Here is a 19,884-nt window from a genome sequence, read left to right as displayed (position 1 = left end):
TATGTCGAGTCCCTGGTACCGGGGTCAAGGATGCCTAAGAGCACCTGCAGGACTCTGGAGCGGGAGGCTGAACAGTCAGCAGTCCTCGTGCACATTGGTACTAATGGCAGAGGTAGCAATGGGATGAAGACCTTAAAGCCAATTACAGGGATTTCGGAAGTAAATTGTAAAGTAGGGCCTCAAAGGGAGTGAACTCAGGATGATGGCCAGTGCCATATGCCAGTCAGAGTAGAAATAGCAGGATATACTGAATGAATAGGTGGTTGGAAAGATGATGCAAGGGGGTATTTCAGATTCCAGGGACATTGGGAACAGTTCCGGGGGAGGTGGGGCCAGTGCAAACTGGATGAGTTAAACCAGGGAAGACGAGTGCTGATATTTTAGAGCAAGTATTTGCTAGTGTGGTTGGGAAAGGTTTAAGCTAGACTGCTTATCCAGTTGTGCTGCCACTTTCACAAAACTTAGGTTCTGCCAGGGCCACTCAGCCCCTGACCTCATAACAGCCTTGGTTCAAACGTGGACAAAAGAGCTGAACCCCAGAGGTGAGGTGAGAGTGACAGCTGCTGACATCAAGGCTGCATTTGATTGAAGGAGCTTGAGTAAAACTGGAATCAATGGGTACTGAGGGTGGGAAAACTCATACTCAGAACAAAGGGAAATGGCTGTGGTTGTTGGAGGTTAGTCATCTCAGTTGCAGGATATTTCTGCCAGAGTTCCCCAAGGTTGTGTCCTGAGCCTAATCATTTTTAATTAGTTCATTGATGACCTTCCTCTGTCACAAGGTCAGAAGTGGGGATGTTCATCGATGATTGAACAATGTTCAGCACTATTTACAAATTCCTCAGATACTGAAGCAATTTGTGTTCAAATGCAACAAGATCTGGACAATATTTCAGCTATGGCTGAAAAGTAGCAAGTAATATTGGGCTAAGGGCTAAGTAATGACCATCTCCAACAAGAGAGAATCTAACCATTGCCACTTGACAATCAATGACGTTGCCATCACTGAATGAGGTTGTAATTGACCAGGAATTGATTGGCACCACTATATAAACACTGTGGTCACAACAGCATGTCACAGGTAGAAATCCTGCAGCAAGTAACTCACCCGCTACTCTCCACAGCCTTTACACAATCTGCATAATAACAAGAGATAGTAGGAACAGCAGATACTGGGTCATCTGAGATAACAAGGTGTAGAGCTGGATGAACACAGCAGGCCAAGCAGCATCAGAGGATCAGGAGGTTGATGTTTCAGGCCTAGACCCTTCTTCAGAAAGAAATTTTTTTTTGTTTTCTGAAGAAAGGTCTAGGCCCAAAACATCAGCCTTCCCACTCCTTGGCCTGCTGCATTCATCCAGCTCTATACCTTGTCATCTCTGCATAATAACAAGTCAGGTTTTCAGTTCTTTGATCAGTTGTGGGGTAGAGGTGACCTGTGCAAGTGGTTTGGGCAGTATTTGAGCTGGAGGGGATCCGACACACTTGTGGGGAGATTTGCTCGCGTTACCCCAGGAAGGATTAAGCTAACTTGGCAGGGGAGTGGGACTCTGAATAATAGAAAGGCCATCGAGAAGTCAGGGGAAAGTAAAGGGAAGGAAAAGGCTTCTGGATTAAATTGCATTTATTTCAACACATGAGGCCTGACTGGTCAGGCAGGTGAGCTCAGGGCATGGATTGGTTCGGGAGACTGGGATATTATAGCCAAAATGGAAACATGGCTGAGAGAGGGGCGGGGCTGGCAGCTCAATGTTCCTGGATATAAAAGCTACAGGCATGACAGAAGTACAGTAAGCAGGAGGGGGAGTTGCCCTTTTGATAAGGGAGGGCATAACAGTGCTTAGAGAGTGCGTTCTTAAGGGGTCATCAAATGAGGCCATTTAGAAACATAGAAACATAGAAGATAGCAGCAGGAGGTGGCCATTCGCCCCTTCAAGCCTCCTCTGCCATTTTTCATGGTTATGGCTGATCGTACAACTCAATAGCCGAATCCTGCTTTCTCTCAATAACCTTTAATTCCATTCACCCCAAGTGCTATATATTGTCGGCTCTTGAATACATTCAATGCTTTGGCATCAACTATTTCCTGTGGTAATAAGTTACACAGGCTCACCACTCTCTGGGTGAAGAAATGTCTCCTCATCTCCATCCTAAACGGTCTACCCCAAATACTGTGACTCCTGGTTATGGCCACACCTACATTTGGAAACATCCTCCCTGCACCTACCCTGTCCAGTCCTGTTAGAATTTTATACGTCTCTATGAGATACCCCCTTTTGTCCGAACTGCAGCGAAAACAATCCCAACCTAGTCAATCTCTCCTCATATGGTGGATCCACATCCCTGGAGCCAGCCCAGCAAACATTTGCTGCACTCCCTCAAGAGCAACAGGATCCTCCCTCAAAACTGCACAAAATATTTTAGACCTCACCAAGACCCTGTATAACTGCAACAACACACCCCTGTTCTTGTACTTGAAACCTCTCCCAATGAAGGCTAATGTACCATTTGCCTTCTTTACTGCTTCTTAGTTTATAGCCATTCAGGTAGTAATCTGCCTTCCAAAGTGAATAATGTCACATTTATCCAAAGTATACTGCATCTGCCATTGGTTTGCCCACTCACTCAACCTGTCAAAACCATGCTGAAAGATCTCTGCATCCTCCTCACAGTTCACCCACCCACCCAACTTGGTATCATCTGCAAACTTGGAGATGTCATATTTTGTTTCCTCAGCCATATCAACAATATATATTGTAAATCGCTGGTGTCCCAGTACTAATCCCTTTTGCACTCCACTAGTTACTTCCTACCAATTTGAAAAGGACGCATTCTGAAATGTCAGCCTTCTGCTCCTCTGATGCTGCTTGGCCTGCTGTGTTCATCCAGCTCTACACCTTATTATCTCATTATTTCCTACTCCTTGCTCTTTTTCTGCCAACCAGTTTCCTATTCATTTCAATGCACTTCCCCAATCCCATGTGTTTTAATCTTGCATATTAATCTCTTAATATGCCAAACATTTGTCAAATACTTTTTGAAAGTCAAAACATACTATATCGAGCCCCTTATCAACCATAATAGTTACATCTTCATAGAATTCCAACAGATTTGTCACACATGATTTCCCCTTCATAAATCCGTGCTGATTCTGTCTGATCCTGCCACTACTTTCTAAATGTTCTGCTATAAAACCCTTGACTGTGGATTCGAGAATTTTCCCTACTACCAATGTTAGGCTCACCATTCTATGATTCCCTGTTTTCTCTCTAACTCCCTTTTTGAATACTGGAGTCACATTCACCACCCTCCAATCTGTAGGGACTGTTCCAGAGTTTATAGAATCCTGGAAGATGGCCACCAATGCATCCACTATTTCTAGAGCAACTTCTGTAAATTCTGTGGGATGTGATTATCAGACCTTGGGGATTTATCGGCCTTCAATCCCAATAATTTTCCCAGCAGTATTTCTCCACCATTATTCATCTCCCTCAGTTCTTCCCTCTCACTAAATCATGCATTCTCAACAATTCTGGTATCTGATTTGTGTCCTTTTTTGTGAAGACATAACTAAAGTATGTATTCAGTTTCTCAGGCACCTCTTTGTCCCATATTATACATTCCCCCATTTCTGTCTGTTAGAACTTAGAAACTAGAAGGGGATGGTCACTCTACTGGGACTGTATTATTGACCCACAAATAGCCAGCGGATATAAGAGGAGCAGATATGTAGAGAGATTGCAGATACCTGTAGGAATAATAGAGCAGTATTAGTTGGAGATTTTAATTTCCCCTGTATTGACTGAACCACCCAAAATCTAAAAGGCCCAGACAGCGTGGAATTTGCCAAATGTATCCAAGAAAGTTTCCTAAATCAATATGTAAACGTCCTACTCAGGAAGGAGCAACACTGGACCTCCTCTTAGGAAACGAGGTTGGGCAAGTGACTCAAGTGTCAAAGGGAGAGCACTTTGGGTCCAGTGACCATAACTCTCTTACTTTTGACATAGTTATGGAAAAAGACAGGACAGGTCCACAAGGTTAGGTGTTAAACTGGAGCGCGGCCAATTTTGGAGGCTATAGGTAGGATCCAGCAGAGGTTGACTGGGCAAATCTGTATAAAGGAAAAGGAACAACTGGCAAATGGGAGGCTTTTAAAAATGTGATGTCAAGAGTCCAGGAACAGTATGCCCCTGTTGCTGTGAAGGGAAAAGCTGGCAGGTTTAGGGATCCCTGGCTGATGAGGGATATCGAGGGCCTGGTCAGGAAAAAGAAGGCGGCATTGGGTTTAAGCTGCCAGGCTCAAGTGAATTCCTAGCTGCCAATAAAAAGTGTAGGAGCACACTCAAGAGGGAAATCAGAGCGCAAAAAGAGAGTATGAGATGGATATGGCAGATAAGGTTAAAAATAATCCCAAGAGATTCTCTAGCTATATGAAGAGTAAGTGGGTGACTAGGGAGAGAAAACGTTCCCTTATAAATCAGCATTGCCATCTACGTGTAGAGCCACAGGAGATGGGAGAGATTTTTAATGAATATTCCTCCTTAGTGCTTATTGAGGAGTGAATCATGGATGCTAAGGAAATAAAGGAAACAAAGGGTGATGTTCTGGACCACGCTCATATCACCAGAGAGGGGGTGATTGCAGCCTTAAAGCACATTAAGGTGGATAAATCCCTGGGTCTGATTAAGTCCTTCCTCGGATGTTGTGGGAGGTTAGGGAAGAAATTGCAGAGGCACTTGCAGAGACTTTTGCTTCATTTTTAGCCACTGGTGAAGTTCCAGGAAGACTGGAGGGTGGCTGACATGGCTGCATTGTCTAAGAAAGGTAGCGAAGACAAGCCAGGGAACTACAGGCCAGTGACAAAAACAAAGTCGCTAGAAAATCTCAGCAGGTCTGGCAGCATCTTTGAAGGAGAAAACAAAGTTAATGTTTCAGGCCTGGTGATCCTTCCTCAGAACAGGCTAGTTAGCCTGACATCATAGAATCCCTACAGTGTGGAAACAGGCCCTTTGGCCCAACAAGTCCACACTGAACCATGGAGCATCCCACCCAGACCCATCCCCTTATAACCCACCAAATCTGCACCTCCCCTGAATACCTCAGGCAATTTAGCATGGCCAATCTGCCCAGCCTGCACATCTTTGGACTGTGGTAGGAAATTGGAACAACCAAAGGAAACCCACATAGACACAGGGAGAATGTGCAAACTCTACACCGTCACATGAGGGTGGAATTGAATCCAGATCCCTGGTGCTGTGAAGTTGTAATGCTAAACACTGAGCCACCATGCTGCCCTAAAGTGATAGGAAAGTTATTGGAGAGGATACTGACAGGATCAATCAACATTTGGATAGTTAAGGTCTGATTAGGGATAGTCAGCATGGTTTTGAGCAAGGTAAGTCATGTCTGACAAATTTCTTACAGTTTTTCACAGATTAACCAATAGGATAGATGAGGGTAGAGCAGTGAATGTTGTCTGTATGGACTTGACTAAGGCCTTTGACAAGCTCCTGCATGGCAGGCTAGTCATGAAAGTTAGGTTGCATGGGATCCAGGGAGGGCTAACTAATTAGATTCAAATTAGCTCTATGGTAGGAAGAAGAGGGTGATGGTTAAATGTTGTTTCTCGAACTGAAGGCCTGTGACTTGTGGTGTGCCACAGGGGTCGGTGCTGGGATCGTTGTTATTTGTTATTTGCATAAATGATCTGGATGTGAATGTACAAGGCATGATTAGTAAATTTGTAAATGATACAAAATTAGGTAGTATCGTTGATAACGAGGAAGGTTATCAAAGTTACAGATGGATTTTGATCAGATGGGGAAGTGGGCTGAGAATTGGCAAATGCAATTCAATACAGATAAGTGTGAGGTGCTGCATTTTGGAAAGTCAAACAAGGTAGGGCTTATACAGTAAATGGTAAGGTTCTGAGGAGTGTTGTGGAACAGAGGGACGTAGAAGTACAAGTACGTAGTTCAATGAAAGCGGTGTCACAGGTGGATAAGGTGGTGAAGAAGGTATTAGGCGTGCTGGCCTTCATCAGTCGAGGCATTGAGAATAGGAGTTGGGGCGTTATGTTACCATTATATAAGTCATTGGTGAGGCTGCATTTGGAGTATTGTGTACAGTTTTGGTCACTCTGCTGTAGGAAAGACATATTTAAACTGGAAAATGTGCGAGAAGGAATTAAGAGGATGTTGCCAGGACTGGTAGGCATGAGTTATAGTGCAGATTGGCCAGGATAGGACTTTATTATTTGGAACGTACGAAACTGGGGGTGACATCACTGAGGTGTATAAAATCACAAGAGGCATAGATAGGATGAATGCATATAGACCTTTTTCCCAGGGATAGGGAATTGAAAACTAGTGGGCATGGGTTTAAGGTGAGAGGGGAAAGATTTAAAAAGGACCTGAGGGGCAATATCTTCACACAGAGAGTGGTGCGTATATGAAATGGGGTGCCAGAGAAAGCGATTGATGCAGGTACAATAGCAACTTGTAAAAGAAATTTGGATAGGTACATGGATGGGGTTTAGAGGGATATGGACTAAGTGAGGGCAATTGGAACGAGCTGAGTGGGCATTATGGTCAACATGGACCAATTTGGGCCGAAGGGCCTATTTTCATGCTGTATTACTCTATGACTCTATGATTCTATGTCAGGTGTGTGGCGGAATACTTCCCATTTTAATGGATGTGTGCAACTTCAACAAAATTCAAGAGGCTTGACACCATCCAGGTCAAAGCAGCCACTTGATTGGCACCATAATGATAAAAATTCACCCGCTATGCAACCCACGCTCAGTAGCAGAAGTGTGTACTATCCACAGGATGCACTGGAGAAATTCTCCAAGGCCCCTTAGACAACACTCTACAAGCCCACAACCACTTCCATCTTGAAGGACTGGGACAACAGGTGGATAGGAATACCACCACCTACTGTTCCCTTCCAAGCCACTCACTAATCTGACTTGAAAATATATCACCGTTCCTTCACCATCTCTGGGTCAAGAATACCCTCTGGGTCAACATCCTAGAATATCCTCTCTTAATGGCATTGTCGGCCTGTACAGGTTGCAACAGTTCAAAGGATGATAGGGTGCTGGTATGCACTGACAGGGAGGAGGGAAGCATTCCAACCTTGAAAAAGTGTTTGAAATGTTCTTGAAACTTTCAAGGCTATGGGCCAATTATGGGAAACTGGGATTAGTGGGATACCTGATGGGCCAAAAAGCCTCTTCTGTGCTGTTTGACTCTGACTATACATAATCCAGGCCCTGGCACTGATCCTTGTTGCGCTCAACTAGTTATGTCTTTCCAATTGAAGGCGCATTAATCCCAACTATGTGTTGACCAATCCTCGTTTTATTACCCTTAATACCATCAATCCTATCTTACACAATAACCTTTTATGTGACAATAAATCTACTGGTTCCCCTTTATCAAAACTGCTTGATAGATAGAACTCCACAAGTTTCTCAAACACAATTTCCCTCTCGCAAAAAAATGTTGACTCTCTAATTGTGTGACACTTTTCTAAATACCCTGCTATTTCTTTCTAAATAATAGATTCAAGCATTTTTCCAACAACATATGTTAAGCTAACTGCTCTGTAGTTTCCTGCCCTCTGTCTCCCCCCTTTCTTAACAGAGGCATCACATTTAGAGTTTTCCAAGCTGCTGGAACCCTCCCAGAATCCAGAGAGTTCCAGAATATTTCCAAGGGGTATGCTACCACTAGAATATTGTGTACAATCCTAGAATCTACATTATAGGAGAGATGTCATAGCACTCAACAAAGTCAACCAATGCTTCCAATATCTCTGCAGCCACTTCCTTTAAAACCCTTGGATGCAGGTGATCAGGTTCTGACACATCTGTTTTTAGTCTCAATAATTTGTCAAATACTTTGTCCCTTGTGATGGAGACTGTTACAAGATCTTTCCTTCCATTAGCATTTTGCTTAACTGTTATCTTTGAGTGTTTATAGTGTCCTTCACCATGAAGACAGAAGGAAAGTAATGGTTAAGATTATCCATCATTTCTCTGTTCCCTATTATGAATTCGCTAGTTTCATCCTTCAGGTGCCCAGAACTATTTTCTTTATGTATTTTATTACTTTTTTGCATACCCATAGAAGCTCTTGCTGTTTATTTTTATATCTCTTGCTGATTTACCTTGATAATCAATTTTCTTTTCTTTATTAGCTTTTCTGTCATTTGGTGCTGGTTCCTGAAAAGATTCCTAATCCTCTGACAAATTGCTGTTTTACATGATAACACTGGGTGGAGCTGAAGGAAAACAGCAGGCCAGGGAGCATCAGAGGAAATCTGATTTCTGAAGAATGGTCCTGACCCAAAATATCAGCCTTCCTGCTCCTCTGATGCTGCCTAACTTGAGGTGTTCCTCCAGGTCCACACTGTGTTATCTCTGACTTCAGCATTGGCAGTTCTTGCTATCTCTCTAGCTGTTTTGCATGGTTTATTTTTTGATAGGATGCTTTCTTTGGCTGCCTTTAATCCCTTTCAAAGCTCTAACTCCCTTAATATATCCTCGATCATTAGTATCTCATACTTTTCTTCCTTATTTGCAAAGCACACATTGCCCCTTTTTTTGTGAAAACCAGTAATTCTTCATCGTGAACCATCTCTACATTCTGCGACCCTCACACAGGCTCCCTTCATTATTCTGGAAAGGGTTGACGCTTTCTCTGATTATTTTCTTCTAATGCATTTTTTCTTCTTTGATGATTACATTTTCCTTGATTTTACTGGACAGTGTTTTTCTCACTTCCTCAATCTTCTACTAATTTCCTTTTCAATTTCACTCTTACACTTTTTAAAATCCTTTGGGTTTCAACTCTCATGTGTCTGTCATAAATACCCCTTTTTCTCATTCCCCCTTCCTTTAACTCTACTGACACTCAGAGGGCATTCAATTTATTTATCCCAATTGTTTTGTGATGGGAATTGCATTGAGCCCTCACTTTTTGTTCCTTGAATATCTTTTCCTGTTCTGTTGTTCATTTTATTTCAAGTTTCCAATTCATTTTAACTAAACCATACCTCAGTGAAATTAGTTTTTCACTGATTGACAATTATTCCTCCTGGTCTATCTCTGTCCCTTGCCACATTGATCCAGAATCCAACTGAATTATAATTACTTTTACTAGGTCCAGGGCTGCTTGCTGTGAGCTGATGAGCAATGTTCTGATTATGTTTTAAGAATCTAGCACCCTATACATTCCCAGTACATTGATTCCATCCTTGTTAATATATGGATAGTTGAAATCTCACAGTCTTACAACCCTATTATTCACAAAAACTTGAATATACTTTTACTGCCTCACTCCTGACTCTTTGGGGAATCCTAATAATGTGATTGTTTCCTTTTGTTGTTCTTCAGATCCATCCATAAGTCCACATTCGATGATACCTCCACCATATCACCCCTATTCACAGCTAGAATTGAAAACTAAAGTAATAAAGAGAAAAGGAAATTAGTTGGCAAGGTTCGGCTAAGGTAATGGATCGACCATGATGAAGCAACCTCAATAAACTGAATGAGCTGCTCAGTTTCTGTATCTATGTTCCAAGTGGCTACATTTTTCACTGTAACGCATTCTTTGTTGTTTCCTCAACTCGGCCTATTCTTCAACAATATAGCAAGTCTCACCAAAAATTCTATTCCTCATCTTGATCATATTGTTCACCGTAATTGCAATTAGTACCATAAATCATTCTTCACTACAACACAAGCCATAATAATAACAGCCCATTCCTTAATAACACCATTCTTCTTTGGAATAAATTCCTTCACTCGGTCCATAGAATTCAAACATTCTTCAACAAAATCAGTTCCTAAACTTAGTTCCATTTATCATTAAAAATGTTTTATCACAGTCCATTCCTCTTTGTAGCCCCATTCTTTCTTATATTCTTGCTGTAACCCCTTTTCACACTTTAATCCCATTGCACAATCTAACGCCTCACCATAATGGTCTTCTCTAGCCTAATAACATTTCCCAATGAACAATATTCTGACTTTTAAGAATCCTGCCCCTGTATTCCCAGGACATTAATTCATAACAAAAACATAGAAAATGGGAGGAGGAGTAAGGCTACATGGCCCATCAAGCCTTCTCTTTCATTCAACTGATAACTGATTCTCTATCTCAACACTATGCTCCTGTGCTCTCCCCATACCTTTCGAGTCCTTTAGCCTCTAGAAACATGTATTTAAGAAAGAAATAGATCAATATAGTTGGCCTCTACAGACTGTTATGGTAACAAATTCCAGAGGTACATCACACTCTGAGTGAAGATACTTCTCACCTTAGTCCAAAATGGCCCGCTGCATATTCTGAGACTGTCACCCCTTATCCTGGACCCTTAGCTCGGGCGGAAACATCCTCCCTGCATTGAGTCTGTCCAGCCTTGTCGGAATTTTATATCTTTCAATGAGATCTCGTTTCATTCTTCTAAACTCCACAGAATACAGGCCCAGTCACCCCAATCTCTCCGCAAACGACAAACCCACTACCGCAGGTGTCAGTCACCTTCACTGGTGAACCTTCACTGCACTTGCTCCCATCATGGCTCATATATCATTTCTTAGGCAAGAAAACCAGTTGTGGTCTTAACTCTCTTGCAATGAAGGTCAACTTAATAGTTACCTTCCTAATTGTTTGCTGCATCTACATGCTTGCCTTCAGTGACTGAAAGGGCACCCAGGTCTCTTTGTATCGACCTTGGTCACTCCAGAGACATGACTTCATAATCACAATCACATTGTACCCATGTACAACAATTTTCAGTGTTCATTAATCTACCTTGTTGCAAATGTTCTATGTATTCAGATATTATACCTTTAAATTTGTCCTTTTGACACTTCTATAATTTTTTGCTTAGTACTTTTCTAACTTTCATTTTTATCTCTATTTCCCTAACTGTTGTCTGCCCAGTCAGGTCCCTGCCACTCTAGTTTACAGCCTCCCCACTGTAATAGCAAATACGTTCTGCCAGGATATTGGTTCCAGTCCTATTGAGGTGAACCCAGCTTGTATGTGTACTATCTGCCCCAGAATCATTCCAATGTCTCAAGAATCTAAATTTCCCCATCCAACACCACCCCGCCAGACATGCATTCAAATGGTCTATTCTTCAATTTCCAATCTTGCAATCAAGGGGCACTAGGAGTAATCCTGATGTTGTTATCCCTGAGGTCCTGCTTTTTAATTTATTTCCTAGCTGCCCAGACTAGATTTGTAGGACCTAATCCCTCTTTCTAACCCATATCATTGGCACTAAGATAAACCACAACCTCTGGCTTTTTTCCTCAACCTTCAGAATGCAGCTGCTCCTGCAATCACTCAGTGACATCCTTGACCTTGGTGCTTTTCCTGACTCTAATCCCTTAAATGATAGGAGAATATAGAGAAGCAGGTCAGACGGGCTGGTCAATGGCAAACGAAATTCAATCCGGATATATGTGAGATGATGCACTTGGGCAGGACGAAAAAGGCAATGGAATACATGATTAAATTAGGAACCTTGGAATGCACCAACGATCAGATGGACCTTGCTGTGCACTTGCATCAGTCCCTTAAGGTTTCAGGACAGACAGTGAATGTGGTTAAGAAGGCATGTGGAATACCCACGTTTATTATTTGAGGCATAGAGTTTAAGAACAGGAAGGTTCTACTGCAAGTGTATAAAAAGTTGATTAGGCCACAGCAGTTGCGTGCAGTTCAGAATCCACAGAACAGAAAAGGTGTGATAGCATTGAGAAACAATGCTGAGGAGATTTACCAGAATATTGCCTGGGCTGGAGAGTTTAGTTATGGAGAGAGTTTGGACAGTCTAGGGTTATTTTCCTTGGAGCATAACAGGGACTGAGAGGGCACATGATTGAGGTGTATAAGATTATGAGTGGCATAGATGGGGCACACGATAGGGTATGCAGGAATAAATCTTTCCTTTTGATGGAGGGTTTGATGACTGGGGGAATAAACTTAAGATAGGGGGCAGAGGGTTTAGAGGAGATGTGAAGATCTATGCCAGAATGCTGAGGGAGGCAGGTGAGGGAATTGCAGACGCCTTGTATGAAATCTTTGTATCCTCAATAGTCACAGGAGAGGTCTCAGAGAACTAGAGAATAGTTCCTTTGTTTAAGAAGGGTAACAGGGATAATCCAGGAACTGGATGTGAGATTGCTCGCTGACCTGCAAGGTTCATTTTCAGACGTTTCGTCACCATTCTAGGTGACATCATCAGTGAGCCTCCGATGAAGCGCTGGTGTTATGTCCCGCTTTCTGTTTATCTGGTTAGGTTTCCTTGGGTTGGTCTTCTCAAAACTCGCTATAATCCAGGAAATTATAGGCTGTCATGCTTTACGTCAGTAGTAGGGAAAATATTGGAGAGGTTTCTTAGGGATAGGATTTACTCAATTTGGAAAAATATGGACTTATTAGCTTTAGGCAGCATGGCTTTGGGTGGGAAAGTTCATGTCTCATAAACTTAATTGAGTTTTTTGCAGGAGTGACAAAGATGATTGATGAGGGCAGGGCAATAGATATTGTCGATATGGTCTTTAGCAAGGCCTTTGGCAGAGTCCCTCATGACAAGTTGATACAAAGGGTGAAGTCACGTGGGTTCTGTAGTGAGCAGATCAGATGGATACAGAACTGGCTTAGTCATAAAAGAGAGAGTAGTGGTGGAAGGGTGTTTTACTGGTTGAAGATTTGTGACCGATAGTATTCCAAGGAGATCAGTGCTGGGACACTTGTTGTTTGCAGTTTATAATTTGGAGGAGAATGTAGTTGGCCTGATTAGTAAGTTTGTGGATGACACAAAGATTGATGGAGTTGCAGACAGTGAGGAGGATTGCCAGAGGACACAGAGGGTATAGATAGGCTGGAGACTTGTGTGGAGAAATGGCAGACAGAGTTAGTCCAAACAAATGAGGTGAGGAATTTTGGAAGATCTAATGTAGAAGGGAAGTGTACAGTAAATGGCAGAACGCTTAGCAGCATCAACATGCAGACGGTTCTAGCTCTACAGGTGCACAGTTCCCTGAAAGTTGTAACACACAAATGAATAAGGTGGTTGAGAATGCATATGTATGCTTTCCTTCATTGCTGGGGGCATACAGTATAAAAATTGACAAGTCAGGTTGCAGCTGTATAGAACTTCAGTTTGGCTGTATTTGGAATATTGTGTACTATTCTGGTCGCCACACTACCACTGCGTGGCACGGTGGCTCAGTGGTTAGCACAGTAGCCTCACAGAGCCAGGGATCTGGATTCAATTCCAGCCTTGGGCGACTGTCTGTGTGGAGTTTGCACATTCTCCCTGTGTCTGTGTGGGTTTCCTCCGGGTGCTCTGGTTTCCTCCCACAGTCTGAAGATGTGCAGGCTAGGTGGATTGGCCATGCTAAATTGCCTGTACTGTTCAGGGGTGTGTGGGTTATAGGGGGATGGGTCTGGGTGGGATGCTTCAAGGGGCGGTGTGGACTTCTTGGGTCGAAGGGCCTGTTTCCACACTGTAGGGAATCTAATTAACAGAGAGGCTACAGAAATGATTTACCGGGATATTGCCTGGTTTGGAGTGTATTAGCGAAAAGGAGAGATTGGACAAATTTGGTTTGATTTCACTTGAACATCAAAGGATGAGAGCTGACCTGACAGAAGTTTACAAAATTATGACAGGCATGGATAGATTGGATCGTCGGAGTCTTTTTCCCAGGGTAGAAATATCAATTACGTGGGTTTACAGTAAAAGGGGGTAAGTTCAAAACTGATGTGAGAGGCAAGTTTCTTAAACGAAGGATGGTAAATGGCTGGAATATGCAGCTTACAGGAGGTGGTACAGTGGATATATAGCATTTAAGAAGCATCTTGACAGATATAGTCAAGGAACAGAGGGATACACACTGCGTAGAGGCAAAAGGGTTTTAGTTTAAAAAATCGTCATGTCTTGGTGGGCTGAAGGGTTTGTTCCTGAAAATTTCATTATTCTTTGTTCTTAAAAATGTTTTCACCCAAGATAGGAATGTGGACTTCACTGGCTGTAAGGGTGGTAGAAGCAAAAACCTTCAGAACATTTCAGAAGTATTTATGTGCATGAGTGATGCCTAGGAACACAAGGCTATTGACAAAGTGCTGGAAATGGGATTTGAATAGGTAGGTGGCTGTTTCTGACCAGCACAGACATGATGAATTGTAAGGCCTGTTTTTGGTGATCTCTATGACTCCATATTTCTCACTGTAATTCTTCTTCACTGTTTTTCTGCTACCAATACAATTCCTGAAGTGAATCCCACTCCTCACTTTAATCTCGTTTCTCTCTACAATCCCATTCCTCTTGATAATCTAATTCCACCGTAATTTATTTTCATGTGATAAACAACTCCCTACATTAATCCTATTCTTAGCATTCTCGTGCTTGAGTATTGCTGAAGAATTTTCCTGCACATGTAGTTTCTTGTCCCTTGATTTTTTTGGATAATCTCATCAGATGAATCTATTGATGCTGAATGATTTGATTTGATTTGATTTATTGTTGCCACATGTAACTAGGTACAGAGAAAAGTTTTGTTTTTCATGCAGTGCAGGCAGGCACTTCATAACATACAAGGACATACAGATCATAGACCGCAGGAAATGCTACACTTGCCCCCACACCTCCTCCCTCATCGCAGAGCGATACAAGGTTGTGGCTGCATAGGTGGTTCACAAAAAGCAAGGTCAACATTAGATTTGATATTAGAGAGGTCCATTCAGCAGCCTGTTAACAGCAGGGAAGGAGCTGTTCTTGAACCTGTGGTTGTGTGTTTAAGCTTCTGTATCTTCTGCTTGATGGAAGAGCTTGGAAGAGAATATAACCCGGGTGGGAGGGGTCTTTGACGATGTTGGCTGCCTTTCTGTGGGCAAAGAGAAGTATAAATGGATTCCATGGATGAGATGTTGATTGACAGTTCATTATGACCACATAAAATCCTGGAACTTCCATCATATCTTCAATGGACTCATGTAATGTTTCCTCATTAAAAGTTGCTCGCTCAAACTGGCATCATCATAGGGATGGTGAAGAATCGTATTCACTCTGATCCATCCAGGTCTGAAAAGCCACAGAATTTTCTTCCTGAAAATGATAAAATTGGATCTGATAGCAACATGTTTTCAGGTTCATCCCCTGGGAGTGGTTCCTGGTTAGGAATCTCTGAAGGAGATTCAAAGCCAGATGGAGAAGGAGGATTCAGTTGATGAAACTCTTGGAAAAGCCAAAAGTGTTCTTCATACAAAGTTATCCAATTTTACTGGCATGCAACTTCAATAGAATGAGAAATCTTCACAACTTATTATCCAATTTTCTGTAGCCTAAAAATCACATGCCCCTGAAGTGTTTGAGATAGTTCCTCACAAAATGGAATGTAGTCTTCATCATGGCATGACAATTCCTCACAGAATGGATATCAGCCATCATTTTGATATGGAATATCTTTATGTGGGCTATTGGAAAACCACTGTAATTGGACATATGCCTGACAACTCAGCAAAGATTTGTTCTACTACTGTCTAAGATCCTTAGCAAATTTACCATTGTAGGCATGTGGTATTTCAAAATAGAAACAGAATAAACTGTGGATACTGTAAATCTGAAATGAATGCAGAAATTCCTGGAAAATCTTAGTAGGGTCTGGCAGCACCAGTAGAGAGGAATTAGTTAACAGTTCAGGTTAAGCTTTCTCAGCAACTCTGTTTTTGTTGCTTCAAAGTGGCTTTATAAAAAGAGTGTGGTGCCCCAGAACAACAGACTGGATTGGTGGTCAAAGGCATATGTGGTCAATGAGACTTTCTTAATGATCAGGCTGCACAATAATAAATGGTTACAAATCAAAAAATTGTATCAAAATTCTTGATTTTTAACATTGCTGACCAAGAATTCGGATGTAGATCATCCTATGTTGGATGGCCAACAAAGTCCATTTGGCACAAAAATGTGACTTTCATGACTTCTGCTTTCTGCACTTCCGCTTTGTGCACAAATCTAACATAGTAAATATATGGAGCAACCTCAGGCTGAACAATCATGTCGATTACGATAGTATCAGAGATAATGGGAACTGCAGATGCTGGAGAATTCCAAGATAATAAAATGTGAGGCTGGATGAACACAGCAGGCCAAGCAGCATCTCAGGAGCACAAAAGCTGACGTTTCGGGCCTGGACCCTTCATCAGAGAGGGGGATGGGGAGAGGCAACTGGAATAAATAGGGAGAGAGGGGGAGGCGGACCGAAGATGGAGAGTAAAGAAGATAGGTGGAGAGAGTGTAGGTGGGGAGGTAGGGAGGGGATAGGTCAGTCCAGGGAAGACGGACAGGTCAAGGAGGTGGGATGAGGTTAGTAGGTAGATGGGGGTGCGGCTTGGGGTGGGAGGAAGGGATGGGTGAGAGGAAGAACCGGTTAGGGAGGCAGAGACAGGTTGGACTGGTTTTGGGATGCAGTGGGTGGGGGGGAAGAGCTGGGCTGGTTGTGTGGTGCAGTGGGGGGAGGGGATGAACTGGGCTGGTTTAGGGATGCAGTAGGGGAAGGGGAGATTTTGAAACTGGTGAAGTCCACATTGATACCATATGGCTGCAGGGTTCCCAGGCGGAATATGAGTTGCTGTTCCTGCAACCTTCGGGTGGCATCATTGTGGCAGTGCAGGAGGCCCATGATGGACATGTCATCTAGAGAATGGGAGGGGGAGTGGAAATGGTTTGCGACTGGGAGGTGCAGTTGTTTGTTGCGAACTGAGCGGAGCTGTTCTGCAAAGCGGTCTCCAAGCCTCTGCTGGTTTCCCCAATGTAGAGGAAGCCGCACCGGGTACAGTGGATGCAGTATACCACATTGGCAGATGTGCAGGTGAACCTCTGCTTAATGTGGAATGTCATCTTGGGGCCTGGGATAGGGGTGAGGGAGGAGGTGTGGGGGCAAGTGTAGCATTTCCTGCGGTTGCAGGGGAAGGTGCCGGGTGTGTTGGGGTTGGAGGGCAGTGTGGAGCGAACAAGGGAGTCACGGAGAGAGTGAAAGCAGAAAGGGGTGGGGATGGAAAAATGTCTTGGGTGGTGGGGTCGGATTGTAAATGGCGAAAGTGTCGGAGGATGATGCGTTGTATCCGGAGGTTGGTAGGGTGGTGTGTGAGAACGAGGGGGATCCTCTTAGGGCGGTTGTGGCGGGGGCGGGGTGTGAGGGATGTGTTGCGGGAAATACGGGAGACGCGGTCAAGGGCGTTCTCGATCACTGTGGGGGAAAGTTGCGGTCCTTAAAGAACTTGCCCAGTTCGTCCCCTCCCCCCACTGCACCACACAACCAGCCCAGCTCTTCCCCCCCCACCCACTGCATCCCAAAACCAGTCCAACCTGTCTCTGCCTCCCTAACCGGTTCTTCCTCTCACCCATCCCTTCCTCCCACCCCAAGCTGCACCCCCATCTACCTACTAACCTCATCCCACCTCCTTGACCTGTCCGTCTTCCCTGGACTGACCTATTCCCTCCCTACCTCCCCACCTATACTCTCTCCACCTATCTTCTTTACTCTCCATCTTTGGTCCGCCTCCCCCTCTCTCCCTATTTATTCCAGTTGCCTCTCCCCATCCCCCTCTCTGATGAAGGGTCCAGGCCCGAAACGTCAGCTTTTGTGCTCCTGAGATGCTGCTTGGCCTGCTGTGTTCATCCAGCCTCACATTTTATTACATCGATTACGATGTCTCTTTGCCCCACAATGCTAGCAATTCAAACTGCCATTGTTTTACTCAGAACATAGAGCATAGAACATTACAGCACAGTACAGGCCCTTCGGCCCTCGAGGTTGCGCTGACCTGTGAAACCAATCTGAAGCCCATCTAATCAACACTATTCCAAAATCATCCATATGTTTATCCAATGACTATTTAAATGCCCTTAAACTTGGTGAGTCTATGATTGTTGCAGGCAGGGCGTTCTCATTATTAGCAGGCTAATTGTTCAGCAAAAAACTTTTGGCTGAGCTGACTTCCAGGCTCAAACTGAAGCTTGATTTGCATTGAATTGCAATGCCTCCCACACACCTCTATATATGAAAGCTTGATCTACCGATAGGTTTTGTCCAGACTGCAATAAATTTGAGTGTATACTATCACTCATCCCTTAGCATTACATTATTGCAGGAAATGACCAACGTGCATAGGCTGCTAGGACCCTTGTTTGGGCAAAGCAGGCTCAATAATGAGACCCTTGGAACTAAAATAACATCAACACAACTGTTCAGACTGACTCCAGATCTACTGAGATCCATCAACACCTCACCTGACTAGGACAATCCGGAAGTGTGTATGTGCAAGAAAGCATTAACCAGGAGCAACTGCTGCTTCAGCTGGAGACCTGAGGCAGATTGCTTGGCTGGCATGAACATACTGCCACTGCAGCGTTATGTCTCACTTTACCCCACCTTGCATAAGTCTTCAACTGCTTCATTTCACTTTGGGTAAGCTGTAAAGTCACTATAATCAGGATATCGATGAAGATTTTTGCCTCATGATCATTCTACATTGCCTAATCTTCTTCAGATTGCTCTAAAATAAAACACCATCTTCCTTGAACTGGCGTCTCCACTGCTGCCAGTATGTTGTGGTGTGGATTCTTCGGGTCTCATTCAAGCACAGGTCAGACTTCAGGATTGCTGCTAAACAATTTTTATTGATGAACCATGCATAATGGTAAGGCCACAAAGCAATAAGCTCCAAACTGTACAGATCTCCAAGACGAGAATTATCATATGAAGACTGAGCTCACTGTTACATTACAGGTTATCTCATCGGTCACCTACGTATCAATTAATTTCTATCTCAATGTTCCTCACGTTATACTTATGATCTCAGACTAGAAAGCCAATTTGGTGATATTTCTCACATGACTTCATCAATTTATGTCATGTTTTTGGACCAGGCTGTCAAATTTATGTTCTGATCTCTGCAGGAAACAGTAACATTTTATTATTAAAACAGACAAAAGGTTGAATAACTGATTGAATAAAGCTACAAAACTGCCAAGTTTTGTGCAAGACTTTACTATACAATTTAAAACAGTAATCGACATTATATATACAGTGTATTTCTAATGCTCAGAATTAATTTGTGGGCAATACGCTGTTATCAAACAACCCACCATACACATTTAAAAAAAGCAAATGCAATCAAGAATGATCTCTTGGATTCCTCAACAATTCCCATCACATATTAATGACACACAAATCTCATCAAACTTCACAAAGGATCTCAATCCTTTACTTTCACTAATCTGTCTTAAAACACTTTCTCAAGACTTATTCTATTAGGGAATGCCTTAGCCACTGCTCCTGTTCTGGTTGATCACCCTCCGGTCCTTCCTTCAAGTTCCAATCTTGCTCAACTGTGTCAAGCAGAAACTGCTTGTGGTTATTCAACACATCTACTCCCTTAGCTGCACTGAAATAGTAATGCTCGCAGACTTTTTGAGACCCTCATATCTTCCCCCAACATGCAACCAATGAACATCTCAATTTCTCAGTTCCCCAAGATTTCTTCTGAGTCCTTGTTCCAACTGTTAGTTATCTACTAATTTTGAGAACTTCTTCCTGTGTTTGTTCTATCAAAACACATACAAACGTAGAAAATAGGTGCAGGAGTAAGCCATTTGGCTCCTTGAGCTTGTGCCTCCATTCAATATAATAATGACTGTTCATGCAATTTCAGTATTCCACCTGCTTTCTCTCCATTCCACTTGATCCCTTTCACCACAACGGCTACGTGCAGCTCCTTCTTGAATATATCTACTGAACTAGCCCCGATAGATTTCTATGTTAGAGCATTCTACAGGTTCACA

At 43.0% G+C, this 19,884-nt stretch overlaps 1 protein-coding gene across 2 annotated transcripts in view; it reads right to left on the bottom strand.

Annotated features, from left to right (window-relative positions):
- Nucleotides 1-14,543: 14,543 nt before the first annotated feature.
- The window catches only part of LOC125461609 (endothelin-1-like), a 38,003-nt gene continuing 32,662 nt past the window's right edge, over nucleotides 14,544-19,884 (bottom strand). For both annotated transcript variants that reach the window (XM_059652645.1, XM_059652646.1), the window contains one exon: nucleotides 14,544-15,147. In XM_059652645.1, coding sequence (XP_059508628.1) covers nucleotides 15,104-15,147 — 44 coding nt within the window. In that variant the 3' untranslated portion in view covers nucleotides 14,544-15,103. The remainder of the gene's footprint in view (nucleotides 15,148-19,884) is intronic.

Source organism: Stegostoma tigrinum, chromosome 19, assembly GCF_030684315.1.
Source record: "Stegostoma tigrinum isolate sSteTig4 chromosome 19, sSteTig4.hap1, whole genome shotgun sequence".
NCBI classification, from domain to species: domain Eukaryota; kingdom Metazoa; phylum Chordata; class Chondrichthyes; order Orectolobiformes; family Stegostomatidae; genus Stegostoma; species Stegostoma tigrinum.
The sequence above is the reverse complement of the archived record's forward strand: the minus strand, read 5'-3'. Positions and strand labels throughout refer to the sequence as shown.